We start from the raw sequence: 13795 nt of genomic DNA, 5'->3' as shown, positions 1-13795 counted from the left end.
CAGCAAAGACATTAGATCTGAATTATTTGTTGTGAAAGGCCTATGTTAAATCCAATCGTCTTCTAAAAGTGGATTATTACAATGTTTTAAAGTGTGTGTGTGTGTGTGTGTGTGTGTGTGTGTGTGTGTGTATATACTCGGATGGAAGTAAAGGGTTTAATTGATTTTGATGAATATCTTTATTTAAAAACAGATCACCCCATCAAAGCGACGATTTACTTTCTACCGAAAGTGCATAAAGCAATCCAAAGCCACCGGGAAGACCAATAGTCAGCTCGATAGGATCACTTTTAGAAACAACATCCAGATTTGTGGATATTTTCTTGATGAATTATGTGACCAGTCTGCCCTTGTACCTAAGAGATACAATGGACTTTCTAAATAAAATCAGTACGATTGTATGGAAAACAGGATTTTTAATGGCAATGATAGATGTTTCTTCGTTATACACCTCAATAAGACATGATGATGGAACAAAAGCTGTACAACAGTTCCTGCAATCACTATCAATCAACTATTTGGAACATACTGCCATGTTAATAGACATTGCCTGCAACACAATGTTTTCCTCTTTCTGGGTGACCTTTATTTGCAGAAGCAAGGTACGGCAATGGGGACATCTTTTGCCCCACCGTATGCAAACTTATTGATGGCCGTATGGGAAACTGAGGTTTTGGAAAAAGAAAGGAAAAAACACATAAAAACATGGTGTCGTTTCATTGACGATTTGTTCGTTATATGGGATGGGAACCGTGTAGACCTGCAAGCCTTCATTGACTCTCTCGAAGTAAATTACTATAATTTGGACTTCACATCTGCAATAAGTGACACTAGTATCATCTTCTTAGATGTAGAAGTCTACTTCAAGAATAATAGGATATGCACCAAAATGCATCGAAAATCGACGTCATGTAATAGCATATTACATGCCAATAGTGGGCATCCACTGAATTTAAAATGGAGCATACCCTATGGCCAAATGCTAAGGACAAAAAGAAGTTTCTCGGAAATTGAAGATCTAGAACTTGAAATTGAAGAGATGAGCTGTCGTTTCTTGGAGAGGGGATATCCATTGGATGTGATTATGAATGCAAAATCTAAGGTCTATTTGAGAAAACAAACTGATCTTAGTACCCTCAAAAAGAAAACCAGATGAAAAAGGGGACACAACAGACAACACAACACGTCTAATCATGGATTTTAATAATCAAAGTGGAGCTCTTAAAAAAGTGATAAGCAGGAATTGGGAAATTCTACGACTAGATGATACATTGAAAGAGAGTTTAACAGTTCATCCCAGTATAACTTATCGAAGAACAGCGTCTTAACTCAAAGTCATCTGGAGAAAAGAGAGCCAAAAAAGATCTCATGGCTAAATACACCAGGGTTCTGGAAATGTGCCAAATGTCGTGCATGTGAACATGGCTCTAATATAACAAACTATGAATTACAAAATGGCAAAACAGATTTTTTTTTAGATCACATAACATGCGAGTCAAAATATATAGTTTACAGATTAGTGTGTCCTTGTAAAAAATACTATGTGGGTAGCACCATCAACAAATTAAAGTTACGGATTTTGCAACATCTACGTGCTATAACAAATAAAGATCCGAACTACCCAATGGCAAAACATTTTCACAAATACCATCAAAGTGATAGCAGCCAATTGAGATATTCAGGAATTAGAATTGTGAAACCTGCTGAGAGAGGTGGTGATCGAACCCTAAAACTGCGTAAAATGGAATCAAGATTAATATTAGCGATGGGTACGGAATATCCACACGGACATAATCTTGATGCTGAATTATTTGTACATCTGTAAAAAATCAAGGAACACTATCTGATCTGTTTTGAATTTCAAGATTAATTTAATTCTCTTTCTCATCTCTCTCTCTTTTTTGCTCATGAGTCGGATTGTCTTGTAAATATGTATTAATGAACTTCGTTGTCTAACCTGGACAGTGGACTTGATAAATGAATAAGTAGATTGTTAAAATCATGTAGAACATTTTTTAAGAGGAAGATGGGGTATGAATTGGATCCTCATGTTATAAGTTGTTGTATGCACACTACCTGTATCTTTATATGAAATGGTGGAATAACTAGTATACATGCATCAAGCAATGGACTTAAAAGTTTCGAACATACAGATCTGGATATGTACTTTACAAAGAAAAAGAATGAAGAATTATTATTATTTTTCATTACAATTACCAGACAAAATGTAGGAACTGTATAAGATCAAAATGATGGTCATTAATTTCAGTATTGGGAGAAAATTTGATGCAGAGTAAGAACGTCTAATTGGGGCACTTGTCATTATTGGAATTAGTAAATTGTTATCCATTCACAAACTGCTCTATATAAGAGATGGTAAATGTCAAAATGCATTCTCTTTTCAAAAGTACTTTACTATAACATGGGTAGATGAAGATGCGTGGTTGACACCCTGAAAATCATCAAAGAGGAGCCAAAAAGAGATAGAAAAAGAATGTCAATGGCAGGATTAGAAAAGGTTTTAAGAGATCGCAACTTTTGTAATTGTAATTTTCTTACCCTTCTCTTATTGGTGTTGTGACAAATTACTGGTTGGATATACAAATGTATGAATGTAGAAATGACGATTCAAAAAAATTCTTAGAGGAAAAAATTCTTAGATGAATATAAGGCACTTGCACTTTATCCTTTAAATGTACTTCACAGTGAAAAGAAGAGGAAAAATGGCGACAGATTTGTGCCATGTTATTTTGTTGAGGTTAACAGTCTAGTGTTTGTAATAAACACAAACAAGGGCAATAGCACATAGCACTTTAAATACTGTCTAGACGTTGGGGACTCTATGGTCCAGTAGAAGGCTATGGTAGCCGAAACGCGTAGGCCGTCCTAACTCTTGCACTTTTGCACAATGGTGTCTCAATAAATGAAATTTGAACTTTACCCCGTTGTGGTGCCGTGACTTTCGCCAGAGGAACGAAGGAGGTGAGGGTGGGTGGGTGGGTGGGTGGGTGTGTGTGGTGTGTGTCAGTCAGTCAGTTTGACTCAGTCAGTCAGTTTGACTCAGTCAGTCAGTTTGACTCAGTCAGTTAGTCATAGGGTTCCGAACAGCTTTATAGTAACCACGCTGCACTCCAAGGGGTTTTCTTTCACAGCTTCTTTTATTGACGAGTTACTTCACATCAACGCGTTTCGATGGCCTCTCGCTTCCTTGTTCACGATAGTGAGCAACCATTCCTTTCTGATTATAGAAAAAACACTTATCACAAACAACATAAATGAGGGACTACCAGTTTTTCATCAACACAGTAAAAGGTAGGGAAACGCTGTCACCATTTTGAAGTGGTTTTCGTTACATTACTTTTTTGCCTGTTTTCTCCATTGCCATTCTGAAAAAATGCTTTGACGCAGAGCTTTTCAATATCATAAACACATGTTATTTCATCATAAGTGTCTTTACAGGGAATTACATAATGTTCACATATAGCTTGGCAGAGAAAAAAAAACATTGGTAAATTTAAACCTTTCCTCGTATTTACAAGGTAGTTCATGTTCAGTATTAATCGGCTAGTGCCTATATTGCATTCCTTGTTTTTACTCTCCCATCCTTCTACTATTGGTTAGGAACAATACTATTTCATTAAGGTGCATATATATACCTTTTTCTTTTTAAATATTCATTTGTTCACAAAGTGCTAGTGCTTATTAATGTAAACATATACTCCAGGTTCAGATTTCTCTCAAAGTGCTAGTGCTTCAAGTAAATCAATTACCACATTAATATTAACTTTTTTTCCTTTCTACAGTACTACATAACATTTACATTAAAATGCTTAGTGCTTCAAAGTGTATACCACGTAAAGTATATACTTATTTTTAAAAAAGGGGTTCTATTTTTTCAAATGAAACATCACTTTGAAACATTATTTTATGAGAAAGCTATATTCTCTAAACCTACAAATTTAAAAATATATATATGCTCCTAACCCTAAAACCAAAAAGCGTTTAAGTCCCTCTTTACACTTTAAAACAATTTAATTTCCTCTTTAAACAAATAGTCCATTAATGTACGACATTTTTGTATTTCAACACAATAGGGAAATATTAGAAGATTTCTATTCATTATTATCTTATATTTCCCTTTTTCCTCCTTCTTTCAGTTAATTTGACTTTTTACACTTCTAAATTCTATTTTCTTTATCAATCTAAAGATTCCTTAGTACAAATAAGTATGTAGGTCCTCATCCACATTCAAACCTTGTGGTTCCTTACAATCAAACTCCAAGATATAGTAGGTTTCTAATGTACGAAGTTCTCTCTCTCTATCCCCTCCCCGTCTTTTCTTAGGGATCTCTGCAATACAACTGTATTGTAAACCGGTGGGATCACTTTGATGGAATGTTTCAAAGTGTCTTGCGATTGGATATGTTCTATCCTTGTTCACAATCGCTCTTCTATGTTGCAAAACTCGTTTGAACACTGGTAAGGTGGTACTCCCTATGTACATTTTTTGGCAGGGGCATTGTAGAGCGTAGACCACAAAACTAGATCTACACGTTAAAAATCCTCTAATATTGATGGTTTTGTTAAAAAATGTCTTAAAATGCGTCTGATTCACTCCATGCTGGCATGCCTTGCATTTAAAACACTTTTTAAAACCCATCTTCCGTGTCAACCATGTGGGTGGTCCTGATTTCTTACTTTCAATGAATTAACTGTTCACAATACGATTCATCAATGATTTTGATTTGCGAAAACTGATCTCAGGATGTTTCTTCATTTTTGGGCCAAGTACTGCATCATTTTTTATCAAATGCCAGTGTTTATTTAAAATGGTTCTAACTTCTCTATGATTTTTATTGTACGTTGTAATAAACCTGCAATCGCATGGCCCTTGTTTGAAGTTTTTCTTTTTCCTTTGTTCTGACCTTGAGGGTTCGAATAAAACTTTCTTTCTGTCGAGTTTTCTTGCTTTTAAAGCTGCCCCCTTTATCACATCCTGTGAGTAACCTCTTTGTAAGAATCTTTGGCTCCTTTCCTCTTCTACTTTTAAATATTCTTCAAAGCTACTACATGTCCTCCTAGCTCTGTGAAATTCACCAAAGGGAATACTCCTGATAAGAGGGGCAGGATGGGCACTCCCAGCATGTAAGATCGTATTCCCTGAAGTAGGTTTCCTAAAAACAGTTGTTTCTAGTTTTCCATTGACTACTTTTACTCTTATATCTAAAAAGTCTATACAGGATTTGCTATATTGTCCAGTGAATCTCAGATTAAGCATATTACAATTTATCTCGTTAATGAAAGATTCAATTGATGCTTCCGTGCCCTGCCACAGCTCAAACATCATCAATAAATCATACCCATAAAAGTATATTGTCATTCCAATGGCGGGCCCCTGAGCACCTGCTCCTCCCACCAGCCAAGATGTAGGCTAGCATAACTGGGGGCGAAGCAGGTGCCCATCGCGCATATATATATCTATCTCTAATCTCTAATCTCTAATCTCCCAAAAGGTTGCCCAGATGTCCCGCCGCTAATTTTAGCGGATCCTGGCGTTTTAATACAGCGCCGTGTGGAATTGAGGAGGCCTCATCTTCGGGGATATTGGTGCTAAAGGAACTGCAGTGAGCACATCTCCATACCTGCAACGGGGCAGCAACGCCCACCTGGGTGTACTTTGGATAACCTGGGGTTCTTACAAGCATATTGACTGCATCTACCACAATGCAATGCCTGACGACGCCCATTGGGGCGGGACCTTAATTCAAATAAAATGGTTTCCTTACAACAGAAGCTGCCTCCGTGTTTGTCTGCACCAGTGATCAAGGGCTCACCGCCCGAAACGCGTTTGGTGAATCGAGGGATATGAGCGAGAGCAGCGACTTTGTCACCGCCGTGTATGTGAGTGCGCTAACTCTTCTCTGTGTGACATCTCCTATATGGGCAACCTTGGCTTAATATATATATATATATATATATTTCTGGAGCGCGCACTCAGGCAAAAAATACAATAGTACGTGGACAAAAGGGGATTTATTAATTCATAAACCCCGTGTGACGCGTTTTGACCGAATGGCGGTCTTGTTCTCACACACACCAATTAAAGTTTTCCGTGCTTTTTCTTCCACACAAAGATGGCACTCCTGGTAGTGCTTGATAGATTAATTTATTCTTTAGCAGACACAATGCTATTGATATTGTATTGAAGCGTCGCAAACAAGGGTCAGCAGGAGCCAAAACGCGTAGACTCTTGTGTCTGCTAAAGAATACATTAATTAATCAAGCACTACGAGGAGTGCCGTCTTTGTGTGGAAGAAAACACGGAAAACTTTGCATGTCTACGCTTGGACGATTAACGAGCACCTGCGGTGTGCTGGAAGCACGCTGGACACGCGTGTGTATATATATGTATATACATATATATATATATATATATATGTGTGTGTATATATATATATGTGTGTGTGTGTGTGTGTATATATATATATATATATATATATATAATCAAAAGAAACATCCAACTCCATTGAAGAGGCACGTACTTGAGATAGGCAGGAATAGGGCTCATTTATTCTATTTCAGGTCTCCCTCGACCCCGCATGTATATACACACACACATACACAAATTAATGTACCCTGCAAGGATTTTGATTTTTTGTTTAAATCTATCTTTATTGATTTCGTAAACATAGTTGCAAACTTACAGCTCACTGGCATATGCATTCCGTAGTCGGAACTCTTAGTGTCAATAGCATTACACATCGCACATGCTAGGGACATGATCAAACAGCTCATCGACTGATAGCTCTGTCCAATGCCTCAGGACCCCTGTCACAGTTCAAGCCTTAAACAGTACGATGCACAACCCACCATTCCTCTGCATTAGTCCATCAAATTGCCCCAGTAAGTCTCTCAACCAGATCCGCAACTATTTTCAACAAATGGTAATAGAACAACAACCCCATGGAAAACCTCAACCACCTCGAACCTAGACCAGCTCCGTTGTGCATAGCCCTGTTCCCACCACCCGTCCGCCCCCTGTCCCTCACGTTAATGTGCTGTGGCTCAGCCGTGACTCACAGTCTCGTATCTAAGCGCGTGTTCTCATGATACCTAAACTAGATGCATAGCATGCGTGGAACACCACGAAATCATTCCGGCAGGCCCCCAGGCACCCGCCTCGGATACCCTGCAAGTATTTTGATGTTGGTGTATTCCCTCTGACGAGCTCTGGGGGTAGACGATTTGCAGTGTGAGAATTGCACTTCCCCAGGCTGTCAATGTCCAGGCGAGAAAAGACCTTCATGTAGACCTGAGCCTCGATGGGGAAGGTGAGGCGAACTAAGTTGAACAAAGATGGTGTGATTATTTTTAGTGTTGATAAGGCTGTCTGATGCCTGCATAACTGTAAACAAGCAATGAACAGCATGAAGCACAGTGTGTATTTAACATAAAAATGTGTTTTTGTAAAGACAATTGGGCATCTCAGATTGAATAACAGATGCTTATTGATTTGATATTGTTGCAGTGAGAGGTAGGTAGTGGTAAAGCTGTTTGTTTATTGACTGTGCATGGGTTGAGTGCAGACCTGTGGTAATTTTGGGTGGGTTCCGTATGAATGTATGGGTGGGTGATGGTAGAGAGGGAGCGAAGCTTGTGAGGCATGCTCTAGTGTTGAGTGGCGTCATGGGCTGGCCCTTGGGTCTCACCGCGTCTTAACTGGACCAAACAGAAGATCACCCTTGTCCTCATCCTTGCCTAGCTGAAGACACCCTAGACGAAGTGGGGATAAAGGAAAAGCTCAAGTAGAGACTCCCACCTCAAGTCAGGTTTGACTGTTACTCGAGGCTGGGCTAGATTTCTTCTTTTTGTGGCCTTCAGCTGGTGGTTTACTATTACTGGCTCCTGAGTGGTTTTACAGCCTATGGCAGCGAACAGGGATTTCCTGGAAAAGGGTATTTTTTGTGGTTAGGATTTTCCCTTGTGCATATTTTTAAGACGTTGTACAAGTTATTTAAAAGCTTTAAAAACTTTTGGATAATGGATAAAATGTGTTAGAAGTATTTTGCTTTTTCTAAATGCTGCCATTTTACAAACAAATGTCATGCCAATCATTTTGTATCTTTTTTTTAACAAATAGCAGCTATCGTTTGCCTTATTTGGGAAGTTTAATGACAAAACATATTGCTGTATTTTGATTTTTGGGGTAAGTTGGATTTTGGCTTTGCTTTTCCTTTTGGAGTCTGAATAGTTTCCTCTGATAAGACTAGACAAGGGATTTGAATTGGCGTGTTGCACCCACATATGACAAGGTGATTTGCCTCCACATACTGCTGTATACTGTCCTCCTCCTTTTCTTCCTTGTTTGAAGGTCTGTTAAAGTGAGCCATTTGATGTATATATATGCTGACTTATTGTAAAGTGCTGCTTAATGAAGCTTAGCCAGTTTTGCAAGTAACTTGAGGTGAGGTTGATGTCTTTGTGTCTCTCAAACAAACACTATCACTTTAAAGAATGAGATCTTCTGGCCCTTGCTGGGCTAAGTTGATTTCTTTTTTTTCTAATGGATCTAAATGCAGGATATTTCAATCATGTATTCTTTTTGGTGATGGTGAGTAAAGTGCATCAACATTGTCACCCAAAGATATGTATGTATGAAAACGTACTGTTCTTAAGCAAAATGTTAACAAAAATAAATATTAAAAAAACATTGTGACTCAAAGACTTGCCTGGTGGGCTTCCTCCAGACAGGCTTAACCAGGATTAAAACAGACTCTTGTTAAGCTAGAGGTTGTTCTATAGGAGCCTTGACTACATTTTGCCTGTGGGATGTGTTGTAACCACTGGATGTACATTTTGCAAACTTATATTGTGTAAATTGTGGTCTTTATGAGCTTAATTAATGAAAATTGACTTTTTCTTTTAGATTTATCCCGGAATCGGCTGGTTGAAATTCCGGCTGAGGTCTGCCACTATGTATCACTGGAGAGCCTCAACCTGTATCAGAACTGCATTCGCTATATCCCAGAGGCGATCCTCAACCTCCAGGCCCTGACGTTTCTTAATATCAGGTAACCCTCTCTGTCACCCAGTCATTCACGTGTTTCAGTGCTATATAATGGTACATTGTGTGAATCCAGCTTGGGGGCAGCGTAGCACTGTCCATTATTGTGGTTGATTGGCTAGTATACACAATTGTGAACATCATGTGGGGATAGAAATCGTTAAATTACACAGCTTACTTTACATATTTAAAATTGGATTTCACATTTTTAGGCGCAAGGAAATCTTTTTTCCCAGGATCCCATGAACTTTTTTTCTTTAGTTTAATGCTGAGGCGGGGAGTCAAACCTAGAGCACCGCTTTCCAATATGGGCAACATGGCCATTAGATGGCATCTCCTCCCTAGAGGATCCCTCCAAGACTCCAAATATATTTGGTCTCAAGTAACTTTCTCCATCCACTTAGTGTCCATCGTAGGACTTTATTACGAATATCCACTTTATTTTGTAGCATTTATTAACAGCATTTGCAGGACCCATTGCAATTATGAGATTCTCAGAAATTCCACATGTCTGTGTACTTTCACCTGGACTTTTTGGTAGCCATTAATCTAGACAGCTAATTCTCATTTAAAAAAAAATATATATATATTTTATTGGATTTTCAGTTTTATCAACAAATTACCATACGTACATCACATCTCAAGGGAAAGACATTTGTTACATGACACACATTCCAGTGACATTAGTGCTGCGCTGATTTGTAGAGTAGGTGTTACCTAAGCGCAACAGGCAAGCTATACTTATGTTACATTATCGTACCTATGTAGACGCGGGCACATTTCCCATAGCCACGATGCTTTGCTATAACTTGTCTCGTGACGTGTGATGACTCATAGTATCTGTATGGGGACCATTAAAGAAATATAGCCGGGACTATAAAAACAAAACAATCTCAGAGCACCCCATCAGTCCCCCTGTTCGGATTCATATCTGACTGTGACTGCTATCCGCGTGCCCGCTCCCCACCCGGTGTCGTGTGGGCATGTGTGTATATGTGCCACCTATGGCAATTGACCAGGTGTCTCAGCTAGTCTAGCGCTGCAGAGCGTGTATGTGCTTTCAGTCTGCTGGGTCGGACACTGGGAGACTCTCCCATCGCACATGTTTAGTTGCATTTCAATCAGTATTGCATCCCAACTCAGAGCTAAAGGGATCTTATGTATAACCACGATGTCTTCGCGCTTAATTGCGATACTCTCTGCTTTGGCCCATGCGAGCATAGAGCGGAGCCATGCCTGTGCTGGCGGAGGATCTGGTGCCTTCCATCTCTTAGTGATTAACCTTTTGGCTACCACTATCCCTAAATCTAGGAATCTGGACGTTACTTTGGTACTGCGGGTTCTGTGGTATTGGTGTAGGATGTAGGTTGGCCATTCGAAGGGTATTGCGCACTCAGTACAGGCAAACAGAGCATCTGCCACCTTCCTCCTGTATGTGTGAAGATGAGTGCAGCCCCAAAGCATGTGTATCAGATCTACATCGATGATGGCACATCTTGGGCAGGTGGAATCCGTGCGGTTAAAGTACCTGTTAACTTTAGCGGGCGTGATATATGCTCTCTGATTTATGTAGTACTGAATTTGTCGGAACCGCATGTTTCTGGGGATGCGTACTGGGCTTCCAATACCAGAGTGCACTCTGCATCTGAGAATTGGCGACCTAGGTCGTGCTCCCAGTTACGCCGGAGTGAACCTAGACTGACCGCTGCATGCTGCCTAAGCGGGGCCACGAACCACTGCGTGAGAGGTCTACCCTGGCCCATGACGTGTAGGTATTGCATGGTGAGGTGTGTCTGTGGCTCAGTTGTGAGGTCGCCCCACTTAGTTGTGAGTGTAGCTGCTAATGAGCGGTGCAAAAGGAATTGTCCCGGAGGTAGCCCCTCTTCCTCCGCTACTGTTGTGTAGGGGATGAGCGTTCCATCGCGATACAGGTCTCCTAGGGATTGAATTCCCCCATCATGCCAGCCCCGAAGTTCGGCAACTGTAATCTGTGTCTGGCCTCTGGGAGATCCCTCCAGAGGCAGCGCTCGTGTGTAGGGTGTCCTATTTCTAGTTGGGTAGAGGCTCCTGCGAAAACACTTATACGCCACCCCGTACAGTAGGGGCTCCGGAGGTCTTGCGTTCACACCAGGGTGGAATAGTCTTATCAGTTGCGGAAGTGTGTAGGGCAGTTGCATGGTGGCAGTATCGACTCGTCGATCGGCCATCCACCTAGCTATACAGCCAAGTAGTATTGCTCAAAGTTCGTAGTCGCTAAGCCTCCCCAATCCGTAGGTAGATACAATTTCTTTATCGCTACTCTGTGCCGGGCACTGCCCCATATAAAGTCCCTGATCACGTTCTCCAGCGTGCTGAAAAAGGAAGCGGGAATGTATAGTGGCAGATTCGTAAAATAGTATAAGAGCTTCAGGAGAGTCACCATTACAGCAATTGTCACTCTGTCGGTCACTGTGAGTGGGAGTGTGCTCCAAAACCGCATCTGGGATCTGATAGCTGCTAGTGCTCTACCCAAGTTGCCATCAAACAGGTCCACAGTCTGCCGATATATTCTTATGCTTAGATAGCTGAACGTGTTCGCCCTCCACTGAACCCTCCCCGCCATCAAGGATAAGGCCTGGGTCACGGTTCCCTTCATTGAAGGAGTATATGCAAGTTTTATCAGCATTTACCTTCAACCCTGAGAGAGCGGCGAAACCCCGCAGAATCTGTGCTAGCTGCTGATGTACATTTTCAATGTCACTGAGGTATACCAGTGGGTCATCTGCATAGAGCGACACCCTATGTATACCATCTCCCAGGGGAATGCCATCTCCCAGCTGAGTGCTGATTGTCTCTGCAAGTGGCTCTATGGCGAGCGCGAAGAGGAGTGGGGGACAGAGGGCATCCCTGCCTAGTCCCTCTCCGCACTGGAATCGTGTCTGATATGTAGGGTCTAGACAGCCAACGCTCATGATGACATCCAGTAAGTCTTTACAAACCTGCTGACTAAAGTTTTGCTACTTTGTTTAAATACTAGGGGTAGTAACCCAAATCTTTTGATAGATAAGAAATGAGTGGCAATCAGACAATGCTGTTTGAGGGTAACCTGCTAACCTCCATGAGGATTGCATAATAGCAAAGCGGTGTGAGATTCCATGATATGACAAGATTCACTTGTGGTGATGTACTCTGACATATTTTCTGTATAGGCATTAGTTTCTGCGGGATCTTCCTTCCTTGTCGTACTGCTGTAGCTGGTACTGTCACAAAGTCACTTGCAGCTTCTGTGATTGGGATAAGCACTTAATTTGAATTTTGCTGATGGCATGGGAACTGACCTATTTAGTCTGCAGCAAGCAGGTCAGCGGCAGTGAACTATATCCAGTTATTCATTCTGTAATATGCTGATGCCTTGGGAGGGCTGGGTCTGCTAGCCTTCACCAAATCATAGCAAATAACACAAGGGATGTGTGTTCCAAAACTAGAGTATTTATTTCTGTAGCTGCTCTTGGTTCTCTGACTTATCCCTTGGACTCCCACCAATAAAACTTCAGCAGCACAAACTGAACGCGCTCTGCCCCTGCCATGAGTGAACAAAACAACATCTTGCATCCACCCGTGCAGAGATGATATTTGAATATTTTTGCAGATTACATATCAATTTCCTTTAATAGTTGGCCATATAATTGCCATAGTTGGACAAATGATAATTTGTTTTATAGCAAAATTATCAATTACTCTATATTTTCTTAGGGCTGGTTCTGAGCAGAACAGGACAATACATTTCCAACAGCAGGTGGTGGAGCTTTTGCGTAATGTATACCATTCTCCCTTTTTGTTATATTTGTAGGTTCGGGCAGCAGAGATCAGCATAGAAGGTAGCTTATTGTTAGGCTCAGGGTGCAAATTTGCCCTGTCTCTGTAATTATTCATAAGTGAAATTTGAAATCTAACATTTTAATCTTCAGGGTATAGTTTTACTGACGCATCAGATGATTCGCCAGACCGCATTGATATCAGTATCCTTTGAGAGGAGTCTTTAATCAGCCCTTTCTAAAATAATTCCTGTAGTTTCACTGGTTATAGGATACACCTTGTCTTCATTTCACAGAGTACAGAAGTTACCCTGAATGTATTGTCTGTCCACGTTGAAAGCTTATGAAGAGTTGGCGGAAATCTATTGTTACTATTTTCTATAAAGGGCTTCTGCTTTTCCTTTTGATACTTATTGAAAGAGAGCTTAGATTGTCTAGAAAATTCACCAACTGCGATATGGGCCGGCTTTAATTTTTGCTTGGACCCTACAATATAAGAAGAGCAAGACCATGGATATTGTCGGAACAATTTAAAGCCTACATAACGAGACAGATTCAGGAGATCCAAGCATGAAAGCTATAGTTTGTAAGCTAAGTTTGCTGGAATAGAGTAATCCTTTATTTTTACAAGAAATAGTCAGACAATTCAGAATGTAGTGTTTCTATCAGATGGAAAATTGCATTAGGAATGTTGGCTTTACATTGATCAAGACCTCCAGATGAAGGGAACCTAGCCCAACCTTTCCTTCTTGGGGCTTAGACCAGTCTCCATTGACCCCACGTAGATGGGAACACACATCTGGTGCACACAGGCGACAGTTACAACAAGGTTTCTGCATGAAGTACAAGGGGGATTCCTCCCTACAGGAAGCATTGGCTTTTGTTTCTAAGAAGGAGTAGAGAGTCTGTAAAGAAACAAGTAAGCCACATGTGGCAT

General features: G+C 40.7%; 1 protein-coding gene across 24 annotated transcripts in view; it reads left to right on the top strand.

Moving 5' to 3' along the window:
- LRCH3 (leucine rich repeats and calponin homology domain containing 3) overlaps positions 1-13795 on the top strand; it is a 516524-nt gene that overhangs the window by 170113 nt on the left and 332616 nt on the right. For all 24 annotated transcript variants that reach the window (XM_085635769.1, XM_085635764.1, XM_085635771.1 and 21 more), the window contains exon 2: positions 8927-9071. In XM_085635769.1, coding sequence (XP_085491895.1) covers positions 8927-9071 — 145 coding nt within the window. The remainder of the gene's footprint in view (positions 1-8926; positions 9072-13795) is intronic.

This window comes from Triturus cristatus, chromosome 11 (assembly GCF_964204655.1).
Source record: "Triturus cristatus chromosome 11, aTriCri1.1, whole genome shotgun sequence".
NCBI classification, from domain to species: Eukaryota; Metazoa; Chordata; class Amphibia; order Caudata; family Salamandridae; genus Triturus; species Triturus cristatus.
Note: the sequence above shows the minus strand (reverse complement) of the source record. Positions and strands in the feature narration are given on the sequence as shown.